The following is a 23,561-nucleotide window of genomic DNA, read 5'->3' on the forward strand; positions in this document are numbered from 1 at the left end:
TTTCTTCATCGCCCCGGCGTCCCAGCTGGTTTCAAGGTCACGGTCACGGTGTCCGACGGAGTTCGTCGATCGCGCCCGGTCACCCGATACCGTCTGGTCGGCGCGTGGCGTGCGCCGCGCACTATTCGCTAACGTTCCAAATTGATTTGCGACCGGCCTAGAACGGATTCCATCGGATTTTATGTTCTGAATGGCAATATTTTGATGTTCAACCAACCACGAAAAGACTCACAAAAAGGCTAAAATTGACGAGATGTATGCTGAAATGGACTATGGTGCCATGCTCTCCCCGCAGGTTTCAAAATTGTAGGTATAACCTGCATTACATTGAACAATGGTTGTCCAAGGCAATAACCACGCTGCCACAAGCCGTGGATCGCCGGGAGAGCAGCTCCTGCTGCGTGCTCTGACATCGGACTCTAACGTCGGACGTCGGTGGTTACGGACCAGACGGTGCGTTAGCTGGGCGCGGTCGGTTAGCTGGGTGCGCGAGAGCTAGCTTGACGATCGGTTTGCTGGGCGCGTGGGCGGCAGCCAACCGCGCGGTCGTTTAGCTGGGTGCGCGGGGGTTAGCTTGACGATCGGTTTGCTGGGTGCGATCGGTTTGCTGGGCGCGTGGGCGGCAGCCAACCGCGCGGTCGGTTAGCTGGACGCGCGGCGTTAGCTGGGCGCGCGGGAGTTAGCTGGACGGTCGGTCAGCTGGGTGCGCGGCGGATGGCTTGGAGCGCCGCCCACGCGCCGCTCCTGACGCGCCATCGTCGGCGCCGGCGCAACTGCCGCAGAGCTGAAAAAGCAGGGCTCGCACCAGCCGCAGGCATTGGACGGGGGGCCAGCGACCGGCGCAGTCATCCCCACATCACCGGGCTCGCCGCACCAGGTAAGGCTGCATCCGCGCTGCCAGGCTGAAGAAATCTGTTCAGCTGAGTGGGATACCATTGAACGCGGACGATAAATGCAGCATGGCATTGGAAGCACTAACTTAAAAATTGGTGTGGTTGTGCCACTTCGATTTTCAAGGTCAACCAAACCGACAAAATTTGCTGCTCACCTAGAAAGAAACACATGCGCCATCGGTAATAAACCTCTAAACAATTTTCGAGACTGCATGGGTCCACAAGCTGACGAGACTTTAACGTTCAGTATAATGGTGGGCGGTTGCTGACTATGTTACCAATTTAAAGATGAAATACATCTCAATGAAATCTAAAGTAACCTTCTAAGAAAATACAGCATTTTTCAGACGATAGTCGCTGAAGGTGTTGGTGCACCCAGCCATCGTTGCTGTACTTCAAAAAACGTTAACATGTTATAAGGAACGTTTCATATTTAAAGATATTGAAGCGCGTATCAGATAGGATGGAACAAGCTCACGTATTCTAATGGGTATACTTTGAAGTGCAAAAACCACTTGAAACCCACTTGACGGCTGTTATATATATATATATATATATATATATATATATATATATATATATATATCGAAATCGCACTCATGAACACTAGATAGAAACGACTCGACCAATACATTTTTCTCGGCCTTGATCGCCACATGGCTCATGGAATGGCAGGATTTCATTGGCGTTGCCATGACGTCATGAATGCCAAGGTGATTTTTAAACACTCTCCCCACTTTTGCGGGCGCTTAACTCAGATACTAGGGGGACTTCGGTCTTAAGAAGGGCACGGTTGTGAGATGCACCAAAATATTTTCAAGGTGGCTGACTCAGTTCAAACACCCATATAAATGTGGAATACTCTCTTTAAACAGTGAGCACTAATGCGGATTCGTAACGTTTAGCGAATGAAGAAGTTTGATGCAGATGCAGAACAGTGCTGGATACAGAGGTATAGAAGTCAGCAGCATTTGGAGGTTGCATGCAACGTGTTAAGTTGTTCGTTTTGTTATATATCATGCGGCTGGTCTTAACCACATTGTTGGGCAATTACTAGAAAAGTGAAGTTGAGATGGGTTTTATTGAACGGCAATACAATTAATAAGTGATGCCAGCAGAGCCAGCAAACTCATAAAACAAAATGTTTCCAGAAAAGTTGGTCATCTGGCCTAACACATGCAGCGCAACATGGCCATGTCAAATTTTGACAGAGTGCGTGTCTCGCTACTCCTGCTCCGATGCCGCTGATTCATACCTAAGGACCCAGGTGATTGGTACCCTCCTGCTCCGGCGCCGTTGGTTGATGCCTAAGGACCCAGGTGATCGGTACCCTCCTGCTCCGATGCCGTTGGTTGATGCCTAAGGACCCAGGTGATCGGTACCCTCCTGCTCCGGTGCCGTTGGTTGATGCCTAAGGACCCAGGTGATCGGTACCCTCCTGCTCCGGTGCCGTTGGTTGATGCCTAAGGACCCAGGTGATCGGTACCCCCCTGCTCCGATGCCGCTGGTTGATGCCTAAGGACCCAGGTGATCGGTACCCTCCTGCTCCGATGCCGTTGGTTGATGCCTAAGGACCCAGGTGATCGGTACCCTCCTGCTCCGGTGCCGTTGGTTGATGCCTAAGGACCCAGGTGATCGGTACCCTCCTGCTCCGGTGCCGTTGGTTGATGCCTAAGGACCCAGGTGATCGGTACCCCCCCTGCTCCGATGCCGCTGGTTGATGCCTAAGGACCCAGGTGATCGGTACCCTCCTGCTCCGATGCCGCTGGTTGATGCCTAAGGACCCAGGTGATCGGTACCCTCCTGCTCCGATGCCGTTGGTTGATGCCTAAGGACCCAGGTGACCGGCGCCAGATAGTTATGTTTGGAAACAGTGATATAGTTAAGCATGTACTCAGCAGTTATGATGCACAGCCAGTAAGGACAGCCTCATAGACACATGCTATCCATTTATCGACATATGCACCTCTTAAAAACCAAATGACCTGGTTATATGCCAAGCGCCATGCAAGGTCTTGGCTTTTAAGTGTTAACGCTTGCATCATTATCGTATCATGCTCATATAGCAATTCGCATATCTCATGATCAATTGTTTGTTTCTGGATGAATTCAGCTGGCATTCGATTCGGTGTGGAAATGCCCACTGCGTTTGTCACGGGCTCGAAGATAACAAGTGATCGACGATCCCAAAACAATGCTTATTTCAAAACGATGTCACTGTTTTACAACTTGGCTGCATAAAATTTCACTTTGGATGGAAAGCGGTCGATTTCTGTGTGTATTTCCCTTAACTTTTTGGTATATCAGTCCTTGAAATGCAGCTTTGCTTACGGTCTACCGGCTCGTTATTAGGTTTTGGGCGTGGAATAAACACTTTGTAGATACCATCGTTTCAAAAAATACCTTGTTTCAAAACAAGAACAAGCAGAAAATGTCTATAACTGGGTTATTCCACTATAAATCAACTGCGGATAGGTGCCTTTCAACACGGCGTTCCCTTTAACGATGACGAGGACAGCTGTATGGGGTAATTATATGACATTCAAAACACGATTTTTCAAGCTCTAGAGTCGCGCAGCGTACCAATACATAACTAGAAGCAGACTGTGCAATGACGTAACAGATGCTATTTTTCAGCTTGCTCTAGCGAAAGCGGATTGCGAAGTATAATGTTTAGAAAATTACATAAAACATCTGAACGCCTATATGTTTCTGAAACATCAGCTGATATAACATTCAAGCTCCGTCAATCACATAAAGGACCTTAGGTTAAGCTTTGACCTCATTTTCCGGAAAAACCCTGGCGCCTTCGACTTTCCTTAAGCCAATACGCAATTTAAGACCAATTTATTGCCGTTCAGGCTAGGGCAACACCGATGGGATCTTTTCCAGTCGGTCCCAAATCGAATTTGAGCGTTGGGGGATCACGCACGGCAGCACACCATGAGCGGGTATGCCGGTAATGCACGACCAGGCACGATGAGCTCACGGATTCGGGATCTGCGAACGCGATCTTGAAACCAACTGGGACTCCAGAACAATGTTTGAATAGGGTCACGAGTCACGTATATAGAGCTAAAATAGGCTTCGGTTACAATGTGTGGAGCCATATGTCATCCGTCCCAAAGTCGTCGTTTGTAACAAGTTATGTTGCTGATCATGTTTTCATATCAGCTGATGTCAATACATCAAGGTAAAGGTCCTGGGCGGGGTCCTGGACCAGGGTCCGGCCTGGGAACCCCACATATGGGCGGTGGTTGGTTGTATGATTGTAAAAATGGGCTTCGCCTTCCCTTCCACCTGACAGCGGCTCGGAACGTAAAGCATCGACTATCGCGCTGGGTGCGGAATTGGGGCATACACAGCAGACATGCTGCTGACGCTAGGATTTTCTGGCGGAGACCTCTTAAAAAATTCACGACTTTCACGACAATCGGGGTGGTGAAGACCAGTCGGTACATGCTCACTGAGTATTCGAAGTTGAGTGCACCATGGGCTGGTCTTGCTTGGCAAGAAGATTGCCTATCTGGGGCTAATTCATGCCACAGAAGATTGGCGCTACGCGCTTCTGAGCATTTGTGCAGCATAAAGCAATCTTGGTGTGCTGCTGTACTTTTTGGAAAACCCTCATTTTATGGGGTGGAGGCTCGAATGCTCTTTTCAGGCTTTCACCGAATAGCCTTCAAACGACTTTGAGCACAGTACTTAACGTTCGGGTGCTTGCGTTGATATTATATATACACATATTGTCAATTTTAAAGCCTCCGACCCACGCGGTTGATGATCTGTGACATTTAAATTAAGGTCATGTCAATTCCACTTTACCCTGGGGTTGCAACTGACCTGTGTTTCCCGCAGAAACTGCACTCCAAACACGTTTTCTAGACGATTTTCGTAAACGTTTTCTCTTTTTTTATTTTCTCTTTAGTATTACTACCGTTCTGATATGTTTTGCAAGGTCGGATCACTCAGGATCTTGACGTTGTGGTGAGATTTGACCTTTTAAAGATCATATACTTCGAGCAATTATCATCTTACAGCTTGCGAAGGACTTTCTTGCGCTGTTCTCTCTATCCAAGTTTTTATAGTTTTTTTATGTAACCGGACTGGCCAGCACACTAATATGCTTCGCCCCATTAATTTAACATGGTGTACTACAGGTTACGCCTGGCGACGTCCAGTAGAGGCCATGTGATAACCGCAATAGCTATTACCACGGGATTTTCCGCGTAGTTGTCACAAGCTTAGTTGTTAAGATAGCAGAAAGGTCTATAAAGTGCTAGTTTGACATTTATGACGTAATTTAATCTGGCACATGTCATATTCGCCATTTTCAGTCACATCTGTCGGATGCAGTACTGTTGACAATTTTTTCCTACTGCAAGCTGCAGTGCGTCATTCTCATATCTTGACTACCACATATGTGTTGAGCCTTGGTTTTGAGCTGGAAGGGCGTGGTTTGTAGGGGAAGCTTCGGGAGGAGAGATTTCTTGTTCTATAACCCACGAAGGCAAGCGCTGGAGCCTCAGTCTCTTCCATGAGCAATGCGAATGCACAATGTTTCGTCAAGCGCTCATCTGTCACTGCGTCACTCTTCATTTATATCCTACCGTTCCTATGCGGTGTCAAGTAATGTATAGCCCAGAGCAACTCTTACCAGGGCACAGACTGCTGAACCCAGAGCCACGCGTGCCACGAGTGATTGTCGGCAACCAGGACAGCTTTTCTCGCTAGGTGATGTTTTCCTGTGGTAAATCAAATAACTGAGGGTGACTTTTGTGAAAGCCTTCACAGATGTGACTGTTCGCTTGGTGCTTTGTCGTCCGCTGCGCCAACATTTAACAAGGTTTGGCATGTCTGGCGCGCGCGCTCTCGGCCTGCTGTGCGGACCGACGGCGTCTACGACGGCGGGTCTGCTGCACCGACCGCTCGGCCTTATGCTGAACGCCACGTCGCCCACGGGTGCGCACGCGCTGCTCTCTCTAGGGCGCCGGTTTTGGAGATATTCGTAGCTTGACTAACTATGCGGACTACGTATTGGACTGGCTCGGCTTAGATTACTGTCAAAAACACGGATATGTAGCGGGCTAGAAATGTCAAAAGCTAGAAAAAGATGAATTTAGGACTGGAAACCACTTACGTGATACCATTGCTAAAACAGCTGCAATGCAATATTGCGTGATGAGAAACTAGATTAGCGATGAACCTGCCACGTTTCGACAGCCCTCCTGGCCCTGGATATCCTGGGATCTGTCCTGACCTCGAAGGGCATCATTGTAGACTAAACACGGAATGAGAGTTGATGGCTGTTCATGTAATAAAACCTGACAATGATCTTGTCACATAAAACTGTTTTTAAACGTGCACAATGTCAACAATAATACTGACCAACAAAAACAAAGCTGACCTCATGCATTCCGAAAACATTTATGAATGTACTTATACCTCAAATCATGCCATACATGAAACATAGGTGGCCCAGTGCGTGCACCTCATTCGACCTTCCCTCACACTTTTGAACATGAAATTAAGAAAAAGAGGCCTTTACGCCATCCTAAACAGGTGCGACGCAACAGCCTTTGATTCAGTTCACACCACACCGACCACCATGAACTCAAAACAATTCTGCCAACTATTATTACTTTCGGTTGGAGTCATGGCATTCCATCCTTCCCATCTGTAAGTAGACACGTGCCCCAGAGACGATGATGTACCGAGGAAATAGTATGCGTTCATCGTGACTAACTTTATAATATCGTCAACAAACTGAATAAATGACACGCCCCCGCCGTTATATGGCACAGTGCCATAGTTCTCTCTTTTGTCAACAGATGGGTTAGTCACCCCTGCGTTTTACCTATGACCACTTGATAGACACAGTGGAACATGGTTAGCACGAATTAACCTGGAATGCCTGGCGGTCCTGCACTTTGCTCCAGCAAAGATTCCGTGCCATGAGGGAGCATGAGGGAGAATAGCACCGACAGCGTTCGCCGTAGTCAGGCCAGACAGTATTTTCAGAGCACACTACATACAGCAGCAGAACTGACAGCGTGCTGCGCGCGGCGGCCGTGGTCCCTCCGCCACGGGCCAGTTAGCAGTCCGCGTCAGGCGAGTTAAAAATTTGCACGAGGCTTCCTTCAACTTTTGCTGAGAGGTACTACATGTTTCATCATTATCCATGCCATGTGGAATATTTGTTCAGATTATTGTCCTAGTTTAATGTTAGTATGTACATCACGTTTCGGCCAGTCGGTTTCTGGGCCGTTGTGAAATGTGTCGTGACCCCTGCTGGTGTGTGGCTGAAGGTCATACACCTGCCATACATGATCCAGTTTTTGTCAGGATTCGATGACACATGATAACATCGAGCAAACCGATCGGCCGTGCCATTTGTATGCACATACTGACACCACAAACGAGAGCGTTGCTCCGGACACCAAAACTGCACCCTGAATTTTCAAACCTCTTCAAAACTCTTATTTAAAGGCGCTGTCCATTCATTCACCTGTTCTGGCGACACACAGGGAAGAAGGCCTTAAACGCCGCTGCCCGCTGGTCAGTTTTGGATTACATGAGAATGCGCGATAGTGAAAACAGCGGTGCATATCGCATTAGTGATGCTGATCAATGATTCGACAGCACCAGTGATCGAGTCACTTGGCCTCAAAGTGCGCTACAGTCAGGGCCGGCTGAACCGCCCAAATTAACATTTTCACTGGCTTTTCACTAAGAGGTGGTATTGCTTTGTCATTCATGATGACATTTTACTTCTGTCTGTCCTTCACCGTCAGTGTACGCACGTACATCAGTGTCCCCGGTAACACGCTCAGCGTGACACATGCCGTTTTCCGTCTCACCACAGGTGACGCGGCGGGATGAGGCTGGACCGAGGCGAGACCCTGCTGCTCGGTGCTGTTCTGCTATGCTGCGCCGTCGCCAGCCCGACCAAACCCGTGCAGAAGCGCGTAAGCAACGACATGCATGCTCAGCCTGGTGACTTACTTGCGAGCACCTACCAGTATCAGGCTATCTGAGAAAACATCTTCGGAGTCATTCGTGCGAGAGTCGCTGATACTTTCTGCTCCATTTGATAAAAGCTAGTGCCCGGTGGGCATGCCATCAATCCTCGCTGCTCGGAAGTTTTCACCTTCGCCCTTAAAAGCTGAGGGCCCAGAGGACCCGTCAGATCTTAAAAACTAGGCAAGTTAGAGCATGTGGATGGTCCTTGGACTTTGGATTAGATTTTGGACAAGAACTTTCGGAAAAACGGCAGCCTTGGTCAGGGTGACGTCCCGTTGTGTAACTATTGTTTGGCCACCGTCGTGTGCATGTCGTAAGATATGGTGGTTCTGCTCGACGGCTATGATAAGCTTTGCGGTGCGTTGAGCCTGTGCTCTCGAACCAGGATTTTTTTAGTTTGGGCGTTGTGGGCATTACTTGTGGCTCTATGCTATTGACAACCAGTTCATTTATTGAGCGGAAGCCAGTAAAAAAGGAAGGCGAAGCCATTTTTGACGGTACCATATGCCGGACAGGTTTTACTTTTAAGCAAGAACGGTTTGAGCAAGAGCGAGCAACGAGTATCGTTGGACTTTGGAATCCAAAGATGGATCTAAACCCAACCTAAAAAATCCTAGAAAGGCTACACAACCGAGGTTACACATCAGAGGGTGCCACTCGCCCTAGGCCAGGTGGCGGCACGGGCCCCACCACAGGGAGCGTGCTTTCGCGGTCCGCAGCCACATGTAGTCGACGCCGTGGCCCGCATGTGTGTAAATATAGATTCGGGTTCTACAGAAGCCGGAAATAGTGAGCAAGCGGGTCAAAGTTCGGTGTGTGGAGGAACTGCCACCGGGCGTTATTGATCAGTGCCCCATTTAAGGTGTTACGTGTCAAGATGCCTGCGCAGGGTACGTGCCCAACTGCCTCCTATTTCTCAGGACCCTATCTCAGAGCCAACGTGTCGTCCTCGTTTGCTGTGGAAAATGTAGCGTTGCTGTTGAACTATTCTAAGTCTGAAATTACGAGGTCACTTCGGGCACCGATGCACAGACTAATGGATATATTGTTTCTATGTTTACGTGTTCTGTTCATGCTTACAATGCCGTGAAATGCTTTGACAGGAAATCCATCCAAACTTGCTGTTCCAAGCGCAAGACAAAAGGCCATTCTGCAATGCCTTCACAGGTAAGACAATGTAATATAACAGAGAACGCTATCAGCAATCCACGCAGAACAGCGGAACCCGCTGTGTTCTGAACTGGTCGCGTGCCACCAGTTCAGTGAATTTATGTGAATGCGACAGCCGAAGCATGCTTGCCTAAAGCACATAAAACATGCATGGTGTGAACTAGGCACCTCCAGGTATTGTTTACCTTAGCCCGTTGTTTCTTAGAATATATATGTGATTAATTGATATGTTGATTTCTACAATGCTGCATTCCAAAATGCATTTTCCACGATACAGTTTTCGGTTTGACGGCTGTGCTTATGAGCCTCTTAAAGTTGTGGGCACGTATTATGTCTTGGTGGTGTGAAGTCGCAATCCACGGCACTGTGAGCATGTGGCTCCTTTTGGTTAACAAGACAGAGTCGCACTACTCTGATCCAAAGCACTAACCTCCGCCCTGAATCAGCGTTTTCGTGGCGTAAACGGATGGGGGCGGGGGGGGGGGGGGTGGATAGAGCGACACCCTGCTGTTTCCAAAGGAAGAGTGATAGAGCCTCGCAGAAAATAACAGTGGATTGACCTCAAATATATGTCACGACTGGCAATATCTTTGATCTTGCTAGAGAATCACCTTTGTCTTAAAATTGAACGCTGGGCGAATTGTTTTTTTTATCTGTTTTGCATCCAAAGGTTGTTACAAACACATTTTCTTCAGAGGCATCCGGGTCGAAGCTCGGAAACGGTGGTTTGAACCCCGCAAATAGCGTACTGTGCATTAAACAACAGCAATATAGCGGTCTGCAGCCAATTCCCCGAACGGGGACAAGCTGGCACGGGACGGCCATGTAGCATCATTGGTGTTTGCGACCAGGACTTGGGGGCGGATCCAAGGAAAGAGGTGACCGGCCCATGTCCCCCTTCCAAAATGACCCACGTCGCACAACACAGCACATTTCCGGACTTGAAGCGAAATACAAGCAGTTTTACCAGGAGATGTTTGTTACAGGGCCTTTGTAGAAGTTAAAACTGGCAAAGCCCGATGGATTTGCGAAAATCGGGGTATTTCTTGTCGTTTTTAGCCCGCAAGCCATCGCTGCTCCCAAGGCTGCGTTCTAGATCCGCTTTTGCCAGGTCTGATGATCATATAGATGATACGACGAAACCGAAATAGTAATTCAAGCTATCTGAACACCAAGATCCTGCATTATCTTTGGAGGCGTACGTAAAATTGTATAATGGTGAGGAGAGGGCAGAACTTTACGTTTCGTCTCGAATTCCCGATTTTTGAGAGTCCTAAACACCGCGGGTGATTTATCTTCTTATTTTTAGGTGAAATATCTGACAGTCAACATTTAGTCACGTATGTATTAACGCTTTAACAAGTGTCAAAATCGGTAGTTGGGCGGGGGAGGGGCACATTCCTTTGGAGGCTACTGTGGGAGGTAGGCTCCGCATCAGGCCGCGCATGATGGTGCCAAACGGTGCATTGATGGGTTGTGGAGGAGGGGCTCCCAACGACCAACAAGAGGGTCGGGGTGGAGAGTGGGAGCTAGAGCCTCTTTGACGTTACCTTTGCACGGCGTACAGACTACAGACCATGCCAACGCTAATAGCTGCAGTTCCTATCAGTACGTAGCAACGGGCTATCAAGATTTTTTTTCCCGGCGCAAAAACTCTGCAACTTAATAAATTTACGATTCGTGCAACTCTAAAAAGGTCCTAAAAGGCCTCCCTGATATGCCGACTGTTAACAATTTGAGGGCTGACCGAACAACTAGAACAGCCTTTCATAGGCACGCCTCAAGAGAAATGCTGCAGCGCTAAATTAAGCCCGGCAGTGCGCTGCACAGTATGCTTAGGTACCGACCGGCACATGGCAACGACTTCGGTCTGTTGACAAAGCCCAGACGGAGATCCGAACGAATGCCGCGACAGCCGGCGTCCGTTCAACAAAGGGCTGCTGTCGGAGTCGGGCTGCAGCGGGCCCGCGGTCCGCCACTCCCTCGCTCGCCGCCACCGAGCGCCTTTGTGCGCCCGGGCTGCCGCTGCACAGAGCACGGCACACTGACATCGGCTGTATCGGCTTCTTTGCACTGCCTGGCGGACGTAACCCTGTTGGAGCGACTCGACCTATGGCACAGACGCTCACGGATTTACAGAAATTAGCAATTGTTTCACCTTCACGCGCAATGAGGCGTAAACCCGCTTGAGGCTGTTTTTTTTTTGTTGTTGTTTTAAGCTTAGTGTTCTGCATTTGCAAACGCGGAGTGACAGCGACCTGAAAGTTCAGAACGGCTAAGTAAGCAACGTTTGTTGCTTTTGTAGAGGGAAGTGAAAATGAAGACCGCGCTAGCCCGTGTTATGACGACATTGGTTTGTTCAATCATGCTACTTTTGCCGTCGGCTGTTTTCTTGCCGGTACGCTGTACCTCCGGGTCAAACCACGGCATCAAGCGACAATGACGGGTCACTGCGAATCGAGACAGGAATTCAAAATGTATCTGCTACCGTATTATCACACCGAGGTGACGCCGAGCTGCTAGATGCTATTTTTGGATGAATTACCCCAACGAGACCACCAGGTGGCTCTCGCAGTTGTGTAGATATGTCTGATTCCGTCCCCGTTTCTCAACATTAACCCAGCGACGATCTACAGACATTGGATCGGAGTGGCAAACCCTAAACCATGGCTCAGGATGCAAGAGCGGCTCTTGTCGAAATGATGCCGTTTCCGTTCGGCGGGTAACGTGGGACGAATCGGTGGGGCAACCACGACCTTCGCAGCTCCTGTTCTCAACTATACTTTTATGTAGAGAGTTTCGCTTGAAATTTACGAGACATCTCAATTGGTCCGGTAGTACTATCAAACGGAATTTGACCAATTTTACCGGTGTACGCTTGCTGTCACAAATCACTTTTACACCCTGAAAAAATATCGAAACAATTAAGTGATGTACTCAGTAGGGCAAATGCGCGCCAAACCAGCACATATGTAGATATTTTAGAAGCGGAGCTTCGTACAATATACTGGTTTTCTCGAGCGGCCAAATATCTTGGCGTTGCGTTCGTCTCTTTTTAAGACTGTCTCAAATCTGATCAACCTCCGGATCCAAAAACAACAGATCAAATGACATCTGCACTTTAATGCTGAATCGATTGAGGAAGAACAAACGTGACTGGAGCAGAAAAATGCACGTAAAATATTGAAAGACTGTCCTTATATTACGTTGCAGAGGGTAGGGGGGCTATGCCTATCACCATGCTGGTTCCCAGATAAAAAGTCGAATGAAACAACTGATTAGAAATGATACTGATAAAAAAGTCAAGCGATTAACATTGCGCGCATCAAGTTTAATGGATAAAAGTGCACAGGGCTACAAGCTGAAACGGGTGAAGTTGAAGGAGTAAGGGTCAAAAGGTCCGCCGATATAATGGTCAAGCTAGAAAAAATTGAAGGATAAAGACTATTGAGAAATTAAGGGGGCCATTATAAGGGTTGAAGGACGAAAAATCAAAAGGGACAGTAGTGGACAGGGCACAATAATTCGACACGGATGAATAAAGATTGGGGTAACAGCATACGAACAGGTGGTACAGAAGGTTTCGGGCAGGAGGGTAATGCAGATTTGACGCCTGTCATGTCGTTCTGAGGCGAAACCACTCAGAGTCACTGCGATGCACCCATGGACCCTATGTGGGGGCTTCGGAACGTAGTCGGGACTAGACCTGGCAATCCGACGGTGACGTCACCGTAAGGATGCCCGAGGGCCTTAACGTATTGAAGACATTACGTTATGAGTGTTTTAATGATCGTTTTCAAGAACTTCTAAGCAGTTCTTCTCTATAAAGTGAATCTCAAAACGTTTGTTAGTAGGCCTGCTAGCCATACCTGGGGCTAAAACATGTAACTGGTGACATGTCCGAACACCAGTTCGTATCATAGCGCCCTGTTTTTCTTCAGGGAAAGATGTCGCCCTGAACTGAAACATCTCACAAATTTGGCCAGATTACTACCATGGCTGTCAATGACCGTTTCGGGTTATCGGTCCAGTTTACGGCATGCTTCAAGCCGATTAAACGTATAAACAAACAAACAGCTCGATGGAGAGGAAGTGGTCGAGTGTAAAACCAATAAGCGAACGACAGCGGTCGTTTTCAATGTTTAGAGAGACACCTGGAATCCTCCTAGCCTGAGGGGTTGGTAAAGCAGCTGCGATCTGACTTGAAATGATGCCGGCAATAGAAATGTCCGAGTGTTTTTTGAGCAAATGTATGGGCTCGAAACTGAAACTTTCCGACGAATATTGGAGATCAGCCATCCATTTTGAAGCATTCATTCTGTACAGCGCCATAAACACAACGCTGATATTCTGTAATCTTGGACCGATGTAGTGACGCTCCCATTCACAGCATTAAAGCTACACACACGCGAACGCCCCAGCCCACTATCGGTGTTGCGCTCAGGGCGGATGAAATGCACGGCCACTTGAAGATTTGTATTTTCGGTGATGCACGCCAAATATCTCAACACAAATCTTGCTAACAACGCCAGATATTGCTCACAACATCCCTGTATATGTCCCTGCTTCATCTACAACAAGATGAAGTGATATTGGCACCGTTGCTGACGTGAGGGCATCCTTACTCATATAATTGATTTTACCCCACTGCTAACCATGTGTTCGTTGATATGTGCATGAATATTGCGAAGGTGGATAAGTGACAGAAACGGTTTTAGGAAAACGTACTAGAAAGACGATACATCATGAATTTAGCACGCGTAGTTCATCCAGGACCAAGCGCCTGCTACGTCCCAGCAGACCTCACGTGGTGCTGAGTCAGATACGCCACAGCTACCGGGCGTTGCACAGGCTGTGATGTGAGCAGGGGCGGCGGCGGTGATCTGTACACTGTAACGAAGTAAACGACGACTGCACGCTGTGATGAAAGTGCATTTTACCTTCAGCAACTTCGCATATCGTACATTTGCCACCAATATTCGGTATCGCCAAAGGCGCACACAAGCACTGCAATAAAGGCGAAAGGGACCCCGCTTAATGCAATTTTGTACCCATTGAAAAACGTAGTATGCAGCATATTTCATTTCTATCTTGACAATGACAATGACAAATGACGAACGTACTTTACTGAATCACAGAAAACTGCGATGGTACCAACTAAGCACTCGCAACCCACCTTCCACCACGGATAGGATTATCAAACTTCTTTCGGGAATACATTACCATTCTATGACTCGTCTTATGAAAACACGAGCGGCACGCTTCAAGCGAATCAGCAGGTTTGGATTGGCTGAAACTGAAGCCCTTTCACGCAGCGCTGACGATTTCAGGGTTGTGAGATAAAGGAGGTGGTAAGTGATGCGGTGAAACCGCGACAATTGTGGCTTAAGCGTTGCAGGCGCTCTGCCATTGAGGGCACACTGTACTCCCGTCATCCAAGGCGACCTGTGCTTCAATCTCTTCTATTCTTTTCACATCTCGGTTACGCGCCGCGTTTGGAGTGCTGCGAGGTGCGACTTTGGTACCACATCGGAAAGCTTCATTTCAGGATGTGGCCGCAAGAGGTCAGACCTATCGACAATGGAAGACGTCGGGAACGCGGACATGACGGGTGCGAGGCCGGCCGCCGCTGCGGAAGCACGCCTCTGGCAAGATATGCTCTCCGGAATAGAGGATATGCGCCAGAGACAAGTACGATATTGTACTGTAGGGCAATGGGTGCTGACTGCTTGTTTAAATATCGTTTGAAGCTGAAGGGATGAGGCCAGGGATATATCGTTTTTGATTGGCAAGTTCATGCGTACTTCGCTGGCTCATAGTATATTTCTGTTTGTCCGGCGTTTTTATGATGATATTTCTGCGAACATTTGGTCCTAAGGGTGACGGAATACATGGCAGAAATGCTTCGCTGACAGTGCGGCGTCGTTGTGCAAAGCGTTACGGACGGGAGCACTGCATAAATGCGCAAAATACAAAGTGTCGCCGCATGCAATTATGATGGGTTTGTTAGGTTATTGGGAAGTGTTTTTTGGAATGATTAGCTTCTGTTCATCGTAGGAGAAAAAATGCGTAACTGCTTTGGTAGATCTTTGTAAAATTCATATTAAAAAACCGACGTGTCCCTATGCCCTTATGATGTGCTCTAATAACATGCTTTTGAGAACCATGTCATTCTCCACCTGTGGCATTATTATATCACAATCCGTAGAGAAAATAATTTCATGTAAGTTCTTGTCACTCAGGCGTCTTGAAGAAAGCACTCTGCCTTCGTTTCAGATGGCACCGCTGTATTTCCGCGGCCGCAGGAGCCTGCCTCTAGAACACCGTGACAGTGCGACACTCGAGGTAAGTACACATCAAAGCACGACCAGGGGAGTGGGAAGGGACGACAGAGGGACCGAGATCCCCCCCCCACGCCAACTTTCAGCAAAGTTAACATTGACTCTATGGAAAGACTGAACCGGTGTTGGTTGGATTGAAGGGAATACCTATTAGAATACCTTGACATCGGAAACGCAAATATACGTGGTTGAAATTCAAGCAGAAATCAAGTTTTTGGGTTGCGCTAAATCCGCCGTATTAAACGATTCCAAGTTCAGAATTTCGGTTATTTTTCAAGGTTTTGAGACCTTGAGAAACTCGCTCTCAGAATGAGCCTGGGCATCATGGACATCTTTGTTTTCAAGCACATTTGATGAACCATTTAGAAAAGTCGAACCATCACACACAGGGCATCACGCCCTGAGTACACTTATTGATACTTTGATGTTGTTTCTTAAAGGGCATTACCCATGAATAGTCGCAGTCAATAGCTGCTCATTAATAATGATTCGCTTAAATCCTGTTAGAAACCGGAGTGTCAGCATGATATTTTTATACTCTCAGTTCAGGTTAGTAAATATCCTATTTGTGCTTGAGTGAGTACACATATGTGATCATTGTTATTGATAGGCTTATGGGAGGGGTATGCATGCGTGGAAAATGCTGGATTTGGGTTGGTGCCTATGGCATTGAAGCGGTTGGCTGGCATTACACCTGATTGCTTTATGTTCAAGCCATAGATATTGAGTCAAATGCCCAATAACTCACCCCATCCTCCGTCGCCCGTCGCACAATGCCCCTGACTCCCATCGGACTCCGCGTGGCCGCCGGCGCCGGTCCGGTCCCGACCGCGCAGACCGCCGGCACGACCGCTGTCAGGCCAGCGGCCGTGCCGGGTCGGCTGCACAAGGCACGCCGCCCGGCGCTGTGTTGACGTAGCAAGCATTTCCGTGTCAGCCAGCGGCGGCTCAATAAGGTATAAGGCTGTGCCACCGGTCAGCATTCCTCGTGCAGTTTAATTGCTCCGCCGTGCGTCACGACACCGGGCAGGGGGAGGGGGAGGGGGGGGGGGGAGGGCAACCCGTCCTCACGATGGCTCGCTTCGCAGACCTCACAAGTCCTGTTTGCTTCGCAAATGCGTGCCTCAGGCATATCAGGCGGCGTCGCTTCCATTACGGCTAGAATCCCGTCCTGTTAAGAGCTTAACGGAAACAGATTTTACCAAGCGTCTGTGACGTTGTAGCGGGCTTTCGTTTTTTGCCGCATTTCGCCGGCACAGTTTAAACCCTCGTCCTGATGGAGGGTGCGACCATCCGTAGGTTTCCTGAGGATACCTGTCCGGCATACCGTGCAATCGGCATAACATACCTGTCCGGCATACCGTGCAATCGGCATAACATACCTGTCCGGCATTCCGTGCAATCGGCATGACATTCCTGTCCGGCATACCGTGCAATCACACGCAAATTTGTGGCAACCGCCGAGACATCAATTTGTGAATGTTTTTACATAAACAACACGGTGTCTCCCCTATGTTTTGACGTAGATATTACTTGCCCCTGACGTGTCCGGCTCGTGAGTGGCGATGTTTTTTGAAGAACACCGCACGGTGATCTACGGCCGCCCCGGGCGCCGTGCGGCAGACGGCGACCTCGCAGGCCACGCGCCGCGGGCTGATACTGTGACATTAACGGAGCCCGACGTCATAAATATTGGCCCAAAACACGTGAAACCACGTGCCATGGTACTCATCATTTAACAAGGAGCACGCCTATTTAGGTTTCATGTCGCTTTGGAGGTGGCCTCGTACATATGAGCGTGCAAAGCTGAAATAAGTTGGATTGCCCAGAAAATTTTATTTTTCACTCAGCATACGGAGACCCATTATTGACCCAGCACCACACATGTTTTACCAATCGTGAGATCTCGTTGAGACCAATCCGCTGTTTTCCGCTATGTTCTGTTGTTCATGGCTTGGAAACGGCATTGTCGTCGCATCGACTCCCTCCCCCTCGATCTCGTTGAGACCAATCCGCTGTTTTCCGCTATGTTCTGTTGTTCATGGTTTGGAAACGACATGATGGTCGCATCGATTCCCTCCCCCCCCTAACCCCGCTATCAGTCCGCTTTATGAAAAAAATAGGCAATTTGGACGAGAGCTAAGACGTGGGGTTGTGATAAAGGAGCCAAAAGGAAATGCATGAAGCCGAAATGACTTAAATGTGATACGAAACTAAAAGTTCTATATGGGATTTGGGGCCTATGATGGACCTTCATCATTAAAGCTACTGTTTCATATTCCAAGATATTGAGGCACCATCAAATATGATGGAAAAAGCACACATGTCACAAGAACCATAAGATTATCATCGCTTCGACATCCGTCGCGCTGGCTATTGCGGATTAAGCCGCTTGATTGCTGAGCGCATGACACAGCATAGGATGGTTAAGATGAGCAGGAATGCACAAACACAAAGGCGTGGGGTATTCGTCGGGCCATACACTATTGATTATGCAGTGCACTAGCACCTTTGTACACCTTTTAACCTCCCGTGAGATTACGCGCTGCCTATGCGGATAGCCCATCACCATTGTAGTTTGGTATATAGCCACATGCGCATATGACGCTAATGCTAAATTTTTAAACTGTAACTGCTGCGCAGTCAATGTCCACCAGCCTACAGCTATATTTACCCTCGCCGTCCCGGGTTTTTTATCTTCACCTCTTGGTATGGACCTCGCACATTATCTCAAGAGCTAAGCAGCTGTGAAAATGCAGAACGCGGCGTTGAATAGCTCTTGGAATACTCTCAGATAGATGTTTTCTATGCTTCATGTATTGCAATATGGTGCAAATGCCTTGCATAAGAACCGCAACTCTTTGTGTCATTTTCAATTCATCTGATTATTTGCATACAATTTTATTGAAATGTTTCCTAGGAACCTTCGCATATATTTGTTCAACGTCCCGTATTTACAGTACTATGTCTGTACTGTACACCGTACTGTGCTTACATACCCAGGTGTTTCATTCCTTTTTCCGGTCTCGTATGTCATGAGAAGGGGGGGGGGGCATTTTAAAGACACTACATATCATGGTCCTCGCAAGTAAACAGCGCACACGGCCTTCCTTCTTTCGCATTTGGAGCCCTATTCACAGCCCTGCTGTCGTGTACGGTGTGCACCAGTAAACAGCCCAGCCCACTGACTCGCAATAGGCATACTGTTCTGTTCACTGCGCTGTTCACGGCCTCCGGATGGACCAGGAGGCTCCGCCCCCATGTCGCCGGAAGGGCTACGGCTGAGCCGTGCTGAGACGGGAGAGCCCTTCGGCCCTGACCGGGAAAGGTGATGAGGCTTCTGGTGTTCTATCCACGAAGCCCCTTGCCCACCAGCAGAGGTAAAAAATCTTCTTAGTGTTCAAAATGATTGATCGAACTCAGGTTAAAAAATCAGCGACTTGGCCAAACCATGTTTGTCTCATGATGTCCATCCTTTTTAGAATCGACTAGTGAGACACAATGTTCGACGCGTTTTGATCCCGCGCGCTCGCAGTCTTTCGGAGCCGGAACATGTGTACCGAGGGTTGCAGTTTTCGTCAAACCGAACGGGCGCCGGTCATTGCAGCTGGGCAGGCGACGGGCGCTGGCCTCGAGGGAACGACCATGTACCGTCAAATAACGTTTCCGAAAGTCTCAGAATAGGTTCGTACCGTTCATAAACAAGACTGGGGTGTGCATTTCAGCTGTACAATGATTTCGAATCACGGAGGGAATGCCTGCCCGTCCCGCCGTCGTCGGGCGGTGTGCTAGCATGCACACAACCTTTCGGATGTTAACTCGCTGGCTGTCGTCAGCTGTTATGGAGTCTTGAGAAAAACTGAACGATCTTGGACTTTCAGATATGTACGCGTCACAGCCCGGTCAAAGCCAAACATCGTCCATCCTTCTCAGGACTCTTTAACACTTGACGACGGCCGTAGCGCCCTACCCAACTCTACCCTATCCTGTCTCTACCGTACCCTGTCCCTATCCTACCTTGTATCTGCCCTCCCCCTTCTCTACCCTACAATTATATGTGACGGATGTCACAAATTACAGTGTTCTGTTTTTATCTATTACCTGTACTTTTTGAAAAGAGTAATCGAAGATTGTGGGATGCGGCGCGCGCACACCATTCAAGTGTTTTCATTTCAAGTCCTGTGGGGTTCTAAACTTGTTTAAATTAAGGTAGACCCGAGCAACGGAAAAAATTATTCAGCATTAACGTAGTCACCAATATCTCTTGGCGCATGTTTGGTTCGATGATTAGTTACATTATATTTTTCTGATTTTGCTCAATATTTAGTTTTGAAAACTTTCTGATAATTATCTGTAATACAGTGTCATGTAATGAACCTTGTGAAATTATGATACGCGCACTTTTAAGGTAATTAGCGAACAGAAAGAACTGAGGTATGTTCGTAGTTGCCCAGCCATTCCCTACTCCTCGGTTTGGGTATCTTGTAGGCAGGTATATTTGCTTTGTATTGAAAAAATTGCTGTCGAAAGACGGATATTTGTTGTTGGGCATAGGCGACTTACGGAAGCTGGATATTTTTTTCTAGGGGAAGTCTGATGAAGTTATTCTTGGCATTTTTTATTGGAATGTTGATAGACAGAGTGTAGCCGCTGCAATTTTTGAAGTAAATGAAATGTTTCCTTACATTTGCGTATGATAATTATTTTAAATAATAAATATTAGAAGCTTGCTGAATTCGAGGCCCGTGTCCATTGGACTTATGGGAAATATTCCGACGTACGCAGCTATCTGCTGAAGTGAAGAAGTAGTTACTAATGTTGGCTGCACTCTTATCACATGCCACTTCATGTGGCGTAGAACATGTCATTTCGTTCTCAATGTCCTTTGTTTTGGTAGATATGTTTGCTTTATGAGCAATGTGCACCGCGCAGGTCTGTGAACGGATGAATTGTTTTGTCGGGTCATCGAGGTGTATTGTCATATTAAGTAACATTGATATCTAAGCTTAGCAAAGCTCCTTTAGGTCGTTTCATGGGCTCGGAATTTCCACGAGGCCGGCCTTGCACGTCAAAGCAAAACACATAACTCGCTGGTGGGACTGTACTCATCAACAAATAGCAAGCGATGGTGGTAAATTTAATGCAATGGGCTTGGCCAACATTCCAGGACTAAAAGCATTGCAGTCACAGCCAAGGCCATTTGAAACTATCACCCAGGTAACCTTGCCGTGTGGTGGTCATTAGGCCATAGCTGACGAAGGCCGTAGTCCGGGAAATTCCAGGTGGAATTGAAGTGAATGACACTGCATGGGTGCGTTTGGCTTCCAAAGATGTTAACGGAGGAGTGCAGTTAGTTTTCTACTAAGCACAGTTAAACTGAAAAAGTGTGGATGATCTGTTCCGGTGGGGAAAATGAAGCAAAGGAGGCGTTGGCTCTATGAATGCCGTCACCGCAAGCTTCTGATGGGGGGGGGGGGGGGGGCTAAATCATGTTTTAAATTTTTACTGATCAGATAACAAGCTATGTCGACATTCAATGGCCATGTTTGTTTGTTTTTTGTTTTTGGAATGTTTGGTTTTTGGTGCAGACTTCTTGGTGGCCGGGGAGTCACCGTGTCATAATGTGACTCACGATCGTGGTCAGGGCAGAACAGTGTCACGTGTTGCTATGACAACATAAACGCAAAACCACAACGCCCGCCTGGTTACTAAGTGACACAAGGAAAGGTAACGAGGAGGAAATGTGACACCTATGTGTTTTCACAGCTACCATAATTGCTTGTAAAGCTCCGCGTTAGAAACCCGCAAATGAGGTGACAACCCCCAGTTACCTTGGAGATGTAAGAATGCACACGTCACTAGGCCGTCAGGAGATGTAAGAATGCACGTATCACCAGGGCGTCAGGACATGTAAGAATGCACACGTCACTAGGCCGCCAGGCGATGTAAGAATGCACGCGTCACCAGAGCGCCAGGAGATGAAAGAATGCACACGTCACCAGAGCATCAAGAGATATGAGAATGCACATATCACCAGGGCGTCGGGAGATGTGAGAATGCACACGTCACCAGAACATCAAGAGATATGAGAATGCACACGTCACCAGGCCGTCAGGAGATATAAAAATGCACACGTCACCAGAGCGTCAGGAGATGTGAGAATACACACGTCACCAGAGCATCAAGAGATATGAGAATGCACACGACACCAGGGCGTCAGGATATTCATATATTGATACTAGCTCCCCCCTCCGCACCATTCTGCACCAGTGTGTGTAAACAAACCTTTTTATCCACTGCCAATGTGAAGTTTTGGTCGATCAGTGTGTAAATAGACGTAACGCTTTTTCCCCTCTGTTATATTATGTCATGGGCTCCTATGAAGTTTAGACATGCATTTTGTGTAACCACTTTTTGTGCTGCGTATTCAAGTGCATCATGTCCCGAGCGGTGACAGCAATTTAGACTACACCCCACATACATATTTGGAACGAAGGCAGCATTTTCTGTTTAAAACAATATCCTTTGACTAGTCTAAGTGATAAATGTCTTCGCCGTATAGCGCTCATGCTAAAAATAAAAATGACACCAATTGTAGACAATTGTTTTTGAACCGTAGACATCAAACCAATCTGTCATCAGCGTATGTCGGTTCTGGGCCTTAATCTTTGGTGTATTCTATACGTGATCTGACAGAAGCTTTTGTGTCCGCAGGTGCAAGGAAAGACCAAGAAGCGTTAGATTTCCCGAAGCCGCCATGATGACGCTGCCCAAATGACAGAGATCGTACTGCGCGGGACCGTAGCATCAGAGGCTGGACTCTCGGCGCAACAAAACAGCATGAAGTGGCCCTTCATTCATGCTCAGACGATAGATCTGTTGCAGTTTTGGGTGCTTTTGACGTGTACGTGACACAGCTCGCTGGCAAACGTGAGTCCGGTGTTGCAATTCAATTCAGAGCACATTGCTATCACTCTGCATAAACGACGGACGAGTATTTTTCCATTTTGTCTCTTCCACTTGAAGTGGCCGGAGCAAATCCCCTCATTGATGTCCATCTAATGCCTGTTTAACGTGAATTCACATAAATATATGTGTAAATGTGGTCTGTCTTGAGCTAGACATGACAGTGTCCATATATAATGTCGGTGCATTTGATTGGCTTGCACCGAGGACAACGTCATGGACACGTCTACGCGGGTCCTGAAAATCGCCGGAGACATACGGCTCACATGTTCTTCACAAGCCATTATCACAGGAAACGAGACACGGTGGCGGGGTGTCAAATTTTTTTCAGGAAGGTCTAACAGAACACACCACGTCGTCAAGGTCAAAGCCATTGATGTCACATGACGTTATCCGTGGTGAGACGGCGGCCGTTCACACCACGAACCTGTCAGAAGGTCAGCCCGAAATGAATATTAAACCCAACGGATTAAGTTTTCCAGTAAATGGGATCTTACGGGTCCATTGCTACAAACAGCCTATGTGTTGTTACGTATTTGCTTATTACTGGATTAAATGAGTCAGCTTGCTGGCCATGGACTGCCTGTCGTTACCATTGCGAGCCATGGCGTCGTATACAGGAACCGCATTGACTACAAAGGGCATGCCTCAAATCGTCATTACCGCCATCTTTAATAATAAAGGACTCTCCTCGAACCATCACTAACGCATATTTTGAAGTCGACCGTTTAGCACCTCACTGCCACTGCACTGTAATTTGAACCAATAACATGTACTTGCATAAAAACAAACAAATACTACGGGAGCATTGCGCGCCTTCGCCAATGCCACCGACAGAGGCACCCCGTGTGTCCGTCCAGAGAATGGTAAGTCCTCTAGCCTAGGCCTGCTAGAGGTGAAACCCAGCGCCTCGCTCAGCAACCTGCAATAAACTGAGTAATATAATCGCAAAACAGTCAAGTTTTTGCTCCAACACAAGCCAAACACGAACCAACGAGCCGAACACTGTGACCACCATGGGGTGACCGGAAGAGCAAGTGGCACTGATTTTGTTCCCGGACGCAGCACATTCACCTTCGCAGCGCCCACAGACGGCTTGCCGACCCACAGACGGCTCCCCGGCCGGCAGACGGCTCGCCGGCCCACAGACGGCTCGCCAGCCGGCAGA

The 23,561-nt window shown here is 48.0% G+C and overlaps 1 protein-coding gene across 1 annotated transcript; it reads left to right on the top strand.

The window, feature by feature from the left end:
• Positions 1 to 791: 791 nt before the first annotated feature.
• On the top strand, positions 792 to 22,532 carry CCAP (Crustacean cardioactive peptide). The gene is made up of 6 exons (XM_037237206.1): positions 792 to 877; positions 7,759 to 7,861; positions 9,020 to 9,083; positions 14,635 to 14,777; positions 15,363 to 15,431; positions 22,142 to 22,532. Exons 2-6 carry the CDS (start codon positions 7,772 to 7,774, stop codon positions 22,166 to 22,168), a joined length of 393 nt encoding a protein of 130 aa, XP_037093101.1. The 5' UTR covers positions 792 to 877; positions 7,759 to 7,771; the 3' UTR covers positions 22,169 to 22,532.
• Positions 22,533 to 23,561: the final 1,029 nt, after the last annotated feature.

Source organism: Pollicipes pollicipes, unplaced genomic scaffold, assembly GCF_011947565.3.
Source record: "Pollicipes pollicipes isolate AB1234 unplaced genomic scaffold, Ppol_2.1 Scaffold_7261;HRSCAF=8764_pilon_pilon_pilon, whole genome shotgun sequence".
NCBI classification, from domain to species: domain Eukaryota; kingdom Metazoa; phylum Arthropoda; class Thecostraca; order Pollicipedomorpha; family Pollicipedidae; genus Pollicipes; species Pollicipes pollicipes.